Source organism: Euprymna scolopes, chromosome 19 (assembly GCF_053919585.1).
Source record: "Euprymna scolopes isolate OS-2025 chromosome 19, ASM5391958v1, whole genome shotgun sequence".
Taxonomy (NCBI): domain Eukaryota; kingdom Metazoa; phylum Mollusca; class Cephalopoda; order Sepiida; family Sepiolidae; genus Euprymna; species Euprymna scolopes.
This window is the reverse complement of record NC_136500.1, coordinates 22,156,149-22,163,850: the sequence shown is the minus strand read 5'-3', so window position 1 is coordinate 22,163,850 and position 7,702 is coordinate 22,156,149. Positions and strand designations below refer to the sequence as shown.

At 32.0% G+C, this 7,702-nt stretch overlaps 1 protein-coding gene across 50 annotated transcripts in view; it reads left to right on the top strand.

The window, feature by feature from the left end:
* LOC145303484 (uncharacterized) overlaps nt 1-7,702 on the top strand; it is a 578,993-nt gene that overhangs the window by 335,641 nt on the left and 235,650 nt on the right. For all 50 annotated transcript variants that reach the window (XM_080144904.1, XM_080144905.1, XM_080144871.1 and 47 more), the window contains 4 exons: nt 649-675; nt 1,987-2,010; nt 3,988-4,551; nt 6,943-6,969. In XM_080144904.1, the coding sequence (XP_080001030.1) occupies nt 649-675; nt 1,987-2,010; nt 3,988-4,551; nt 6,943-6,969 (642 nt within the window). The remainder of the gene's footprint in view (nt 1-648; nt 676-1,986; nt 2,011-3,987; nt 4,552-6,942; nt 6,970-7,702) is intronic.

Genomic DNA, 7,702 nt, shown 5'->3' with positions numbered 1-7,702 from the left:
TATATATATATATATATATATATATATATATATATATATATATATATATATATATATATATACCTTTTTATTGTAACCTTTATATCACATAAATTATATTTTATAAGCTTAAAATGAATTCAATGTGGGTTGTTTTTGTGATACAAAGATGGTAAAAGTAAAACCAAAATCTCCAATACAAATAATTCAAAATTGTATCAACTCTTGTTTATTTCAGTACATTCAGATTTAAGACTCAACTCAAATCGATAATTCTTCAAGCCTATTATTAAACAGCTAAAAGTATACGAACCAAATTTATTTCAAATAGTTAAAAACCTTATGATTAAGGGTTGTTCAAATTATTCAAGTAATGGTGATTGCAAGAAAGATAACTCATGATTTATTTATTCAAGTAGTAGTGATCACATGAGAACCATGCATACTTTTAATATTAATTTCACATGATTCATTCACTTTTATTCATATTTTGAACAGAATAGGCGATATTAGAACATAATTTGATTTATAAATACGTTTGTATATATGCCAGCGGTTTGATTTACATACAATTCAAAACTTATCAAATTCAATATTTTATATATATATATATATATATATATATATATATATATATATATATTATTATTTTATTTTTATTTTTTGCAGAAGGAGAAAGCACATATCACTATGAAGGTTTGTATATTTTCAGTTATATAACAGCTTATCTGGAAAGGTCATGCTTGCTTTAGTAATTCCTATTTCAAGATGTTAGAACATGTAAATTATTTGTAACATAGTACAGACGCACGTATGCAAATGCATGCAAAATTACGCCACCGGTAGGGAAAAATACAGAAATTAAAAAGGAGATCACGTTAGAGACGATAATAACGTTCGAGATCAAGTTAAAGGCGTGGATGACGTTCAAGAACCCGATCACATAAGGAATTCCACAGCAGTAATGTAACAATTAGGCAATAACAATACAACAAAAGAAAAGCGAGCTGAAGTCTTTTGTCTGCTTTGCAGATGAGGCTACAACGTGTGCTGGTTCCAGGACAACGTTACATATTAACAGTACTTACATTTTCGATCAGATCATATTTATACCAATCGAGAATACATCCTCAACAAAGTCTGGCAGTGTTGGCCATTTTTTAATGTTGAATAAAGGTTGCGTGTACCGAGTTCTGAAAAAAAAAAAAGAAAACCTCAAAACAAAAATGTAAATGCAATTTCAAAAGGTCATGCTAACCCAAAACAATAATGGAATATTGAAAGGCCATGCATAAACAAAGGAATGAAGCCATCAAATGTCATAGAGGCTCGATCAAAATAGTCACAGCCGATCACATAACAGCGACTTGAATTGAGTTGAATTTAGTTTTTTTTTTGTTTTGGTGAGCAGAGGCGAATCGGTGACTGGGTTCAGGAGAGTGTGCATTCTATGACCATTATCCACCATCCTTTTCCCTTACTGGCCGCATCGTCGCTCGTCAACAGAGCCCAAATAAAGCTGTGGTATATTTTTATAGAACAAGTTGTAAATCCCACCCCCACACAGTAGAGATCCCTGATGTAAAAGATCTTTCTACTCCAGTAGTTTCTTCTACAGAACCGCTAGACTTTGGAATTCCATTTCAGGTCCCTGCTTACACAACTGTACTGACATGCAGAAGTTCAAGTGTAACGTGAACCGAAATCTTGCTGCCCAACTCCCTACATAGTACCCCAGTAGCTGTTGTCCCTACACTAAAGTGACAATGTGCCGTGTTTGGGGTGAAAATGTAATTAAAAAAAAATTATTCTGGGTACAGATATTACATGAGTAGGGAATGACTTTGCATCCGTCAGGCTGAGATATAGTTCTGGATAATCCTAGGAGGTCCACCTGCGAGGTCGTTGACTGCCGTTTTTCAGATGAAGTAATTTTATTGCTTACTGTCTATTTTTTGGAAATTTTAAAATTATCACTTAATGTTTCTTTCTTTATTTAATTTACAGTCAAGGATGAATGGAAATTAAAAGGTTGGTAATATTTCATTTATTCTTCCTTAAAAATGTTCAAATGCAAATATGAGTTATGTATAAAAATTGTAACAATTTATATTTGGTTTTATTTTTAACAATAAATCGTCTCTTTCTTTTTACTGTAAAAATGATTGTCAACTAAACATTTTTTTTTTGACAAATGAAACAAATGTTTTATATTTTTAAATTATTTATTTTAATTCGTATTATTTGCATTATTCGGACTACTGTTTTCATCTTGAGTGTTATTTTTACATTTGGGTTGATGTAACTTCCGACTTTGTTCAGGTGTATATTGTCGAACTCGGGAATCTTTTTGTTGAATTTGGGGATCTGCACAGAATTTCAAATAGAATCCTTTTTTTTAATCCACAGAGGTAACATGCTCTTGTTCCGCCAGCCATGACTGGATAGAAGTCCTACGTAATTTGCAATTGTATTTTAAGTGTCGCTCGCATTGAGGATTGGACCTTCAACTTCCAGACCAGTGTAACTTTACAACTGAATTTGATAGAGTACTTTACACTCTCCTGGAAGTTGAAGATTCAATCCTCAGTGCGGGCGACATTCAAAATAAAATTGCAAATTACGTAAGACTTCTACTGATGAAACAAGAGCATGCTACCCTCATGGATTCCTAAAGAGTTCCGTTCCAAATTCTGTGCAGATTCCCGAGTTCGACAGAAAGATTCTTGAGTTTGATAGATAGATTTCCAAGTTCGACGAGATACACCTGAACAAGGTCAAAGGTTACGTCGGCCAAAACGTTGTGTGAAAATGTGGTTAAGCCAACGGGACGACAGAATTCGATTTTGCAACAATTCATTTTTAAATGGGTAAAATCTAAACACTTTGACTCAGTATTATCGATTAATTAGCATCATCGATTAATTAGCATCATCGATTAATTAGCATCATTGATTAATTTTCAATAACTATTTTGCATTTCAGTTCATCTTTAGCGATTGAATAGTTCATTTTTTTAGATAGCTGTGAAAAGTGATAAAGTATGTACAAACGTGAATATTATAGAACTTATAACTGCAATGTATTGGTGCAAAGGTTATAGTGAAAAAGGTTGTCATTCAGTGTAATAGTATTGGCCCCTGCAATTCTCTCCAGAAAGTCTCCTTCCAGAGAAAATCCCATTGCAATAGTATTGTGTAATTATTTATTGCCATTCTCTAAGTTAGTATTATGTTAAAAAAAATTATATTAAAAACATTATTTTAAAATCATATCCCCCCCCCCCCAATTTTTTTCCTACTAAAAGTAAGTAATGCAGGCTAAGCAAAATATTACTTAATCGGATAGTTTCAGTTGTTCGAAATTGTTTCCAAATATCAGGTCGGTAAAAAAGGTTTTTGCTGATTTAAAAGTTAATCTTAACCATGTAAAACTGTGTTTTTAAAAATCCTTATTGATAAGAATAACGACCTTTGCTATGTTTATAACTTGATTTCAACTATCAACGAACTTATAATGTATCGCTTTTAAAATTCTTTAGGTTTTGGTTATGAAATATGAACCCATCCCGTGTTTAATCTCTTCTCAAGATGTGAATCAAAGACAATCTAAATTGTTTTGTTATCCTCGAAATAATCCGAGGAAGATAAGTGCAGGATGAGGCAAGATATGCCAACCAAATTCTCCTGGGAGATCTTTGGTCAATAGTGCATTGTGAAAACGAGCATTATCATGATGGAAGATGGTTCTTTTTTTTCTGTTGATTAAAGAAGGTCGTTTTCGAGTCAACATGAGTGAGAATATTGCAGAAAAATATGAATGATGCTTCAATTATCTGAAAGAAAAATTATAAATTGATATTTTTTAAATAATAACAATTTGAATGAAATAAATTACAACGGTTTAAAATGACTCTTATAGAAACCGGTAAAAAAGTTTGCACCAACGTGATACCACATTCTTTATAAAATTGAATACACGTTTACTTTTCATTGTTTGTTCTTATAGGTTACAACAAAGGGAAATTAGACATCATGTTTGTAATCGACACATCCACTTATGTTGGACTAAAGAACTTCAGGAGAGTGAAAAACTTTGTGAAGAACGTTGTCAGGTACTTCCGTGTTGCACCAAGGCATGTGAGAGTTGGTGCTCTCACCTACAGCACTCTAGTAAAAAATAACTTCGACTTGAACAAGTATAAAAATATGCGTCAAGTTTTGAGAGCTATCGACAGGATTCCATATAAGAGGGGAAAACAATACACCAATCGTGCGTTGTCATATCTTAGAAGATTCTCATTCACTCTACGCAGAGGAGCCAGGCGCTATGTAGTTAACGTTGCCATCATCATCACTAACGGCCAGTCAAACAATCATCGGTGGACCATAAGAGAAGCCGGATTATTGAAACGTAAACATGTGAAAGTATTTGTTGTTGCCATCGGAAAAGTGTATCTGCCCGGCTTGAAGACAATAACCAGCTTCCCACACAAATGGTTTATAATAAGAGTACCAAAATATGAAGACCTTAGGATTTATTCCTGGATAATGGCATACAGGCTTTATTGGAGTAAGTTCATTTCATTTATTATTGGTGTGTACTTAAAAGTAAAGTTCATTTCATTTTATTTATTATTCTCTTTCCAAAATGGTATTGGATCGCTTACATTTTCGAATATTGTTAAAAGATACATTACTGTTTATTTTCTGGACATCGGTGATTTTCTTTTACAAAATAGGAGGGAACTTTTTTTTTTTTATTACTAATGTTGCATCTATTAAAATGAATGACGGATCTCAATTCTAAAATTCTGAAGCTTAATTATTTTTATAGAGACAAGAATGAAAAGTTATGTAACTAAGATATTCAAAATACATAATTGATGATCTTTTTAATTATGGAAGAGAGTTGTTTTTAAATATCTAGATAAGGTAGAGGAGACTAGTGCGATAGGGCTTGGTATTATATCCAATGCCACTGACAAGGTTTGGCATGAAAATATAATCATACGATATTACTAGACGAATTTGTTATATATATAAAAGTGGACGTGTCTGTGTGTCTGTGTACATTTTCCTACGCAATAACTCTGTCAATTTTCAGTCTACAGACTCAAAATTTGATATACAGGGTACTGAGATTTGGGAAAACTTTCGTAATCCGTTTTCGGACAGAAATTTGACTGTTAAGGGGTTAAAGTTCAACGATTTGACCTTTGAGAACTCTACCAAACTCCTCCGACAATTTTGGGTCTAAACACTTGAAATTTTAGATATAGGTTCCTTGGGCATGGATCTAACTTAATAACTTGATTTGAGCCCAAAACAATAAATGTAAAGCGGCCATAATAGAGGTCAAAGTTTTGAAAAAATTGACTGTTTTTTTTTTTTTTTTTTTTTGCTCAACATACACCTCCAAACACCCGGGCAACGCCGGGATGAAATGCTAGTACTTAATATAATCAGGTCTTTCTTAACAGAAAAATCCAAGCTGCCCTCGATGGCTGTACCTCCAAGCAACATTATATTAATGCGGGTGTGTTTCAGGAGGCGATCCTTAGATCGTTATCATTCCTGACCGCAGAGTCGAATTAACTTGAAATTCTGTGTATTGTTTTTACTGTTAATGCGAGAAATGGCCCATCCGGTTATAAAGAAGAACAAACAATAGAATAAGTTAAGACGATAAAGAGTAAAGTTACATCGGAATTTTATTACATTATCAAGGGTTACAGAAAAAGGAATGAGGGAGAAATCACATCAGACCATGGCATTTCGAAGCTAAATTCAAAAGTAGATATACAGTAGTGTCACATCAGCAAAATTAATTTGTTTGTATGATAAATGCAGTGTGCAATATATCTGTTTTCTCTGTTTTATCACTGTATACCTACTTTTGCAACCCATATATATATATATATATATATATATATATATATATATATATATATATATATATATATATAAAATAAAAATTACAATAAGTTTACCAAGGTAATCAAAATGGTAAACTTAAAATATATTATAAATATTAAAGAGTTAATATTTACAAGTAAAATAAATTCAGCCAGAGATGTAAAAGCTCAATAAAACCGAAAAGGAAATAGAGCTTATAATATGAACAAATGATTAATAAAACATGTTAAAAGACATCTTGAAAAAGAGTTGAAAACATATTTAATTTTAAAAAAGGAAGCACAAGATAAGTGGATAGTCCTTAATCCGCGGAGTTTCGAAGAAATACTCTCCTTCTCATCAGAGGGCAGGAATTAGCAAAATGCAGGATCGGATTTTGCATATAAAAGTATTTAATGAAACTACAAGTAAGTCACAGATCTTACTTGGTTAAAAAAAAAGGGTGAGGTAAGGAGAGTAGGAGGTAAAAGAAAAATGATAAAAAGATTTCACATGAATGGATAGTTCGGTGAAGGGTAAAAAATCCAAGAATGGTAAAATCCAAACACGGTCGAATTTAAAATTTCCAATCCAATGGGTAAATTCCAATTGGTCCAAAATGATCCAAAAGGCAGAGTTCCTTGGAAAAAAGCGCAAATGGAATGAATTCCAAATCATTAAAAGAAAAAGCACTGGAGAGAATATTACATTTGAAATTTACCCATTGAATTGGAAATTTTAAATTAAAAAATAAAGTAAAATAAAAAATAAAAAATTTTTAGTCTTTCGTTGGAAAGTTATTTTTCCAGTAAGTCAATTAATCTCATGTAATCGCTAAATCAATGTATTCACAATAGTTCTAATCTTATTTCAGGGATCATCAGTTGTTTACCATAAAACACTGTTTTTTTGGATATATATATATATATATATATATATATATATATATATATATATATATATATATATTTTTGTTTTTAATTGTGCGATCACCATTTTATGATCAAGTGTTATTTTTCATGATTATAACCAGTGTATTTCTTTTTTTCTTCTTCTCCCACTGCAGGTTACGACAGAAAATGGAACATGAGAGGTTTGTAATTTTAGATCATCTTTGATTCATTTAATTTTGAATTATTTTTAATCCTAATGAGCATTTAATTAATATGTCGGAATTTTTGAAATCAGCAAATTGATAATTTGTATTATTTTGATTATTTGGACTACTATTCTTATCTTGAGTGCTATTTTAACAACATTTCGGTTGATGTAACCTCCGATCTTCTTCAGGTGTATCTTGCTGGAACATGGGAATCTTTCTGCCGAACCATAACTTCGTTGATAAAATACTTGTAATGTTAAATTTACACTCTTCTGTAGGTTGAAGGTTCAATCTTCAGTACGGGCGACTCTCAATAGACAACTGCGAATTATTTAGGACTTACAGTCATGACTAGGGCTATGACAACAGAATATTCTTTTCATTCTTTTAACTCTCGAGTATATATCCGACACAATTAGACACAGTTAATCAACTGAGAACCACATCACTCTATATAAAAGCGTATAAGATATCAACGCATACACACTCGAGAGTCAAAACAATGAAAAGAATATGCTGTTGTCCTAGTCCTAGTCATGACTGACGAAACGAGAACATACTGCCCATCCAACCCATGAATTAAATAAAGGGTTTCGAAATTCCATGCAGATTCCCGAGTTTGATAGAAAGATTCCCAAGTTCGACAAGATACATCTAAAGAAGGTCAGAGGTAACATTGATCGAAATGTTGTGAAAATAACACTCAAGATGAGAACAGTAGTCC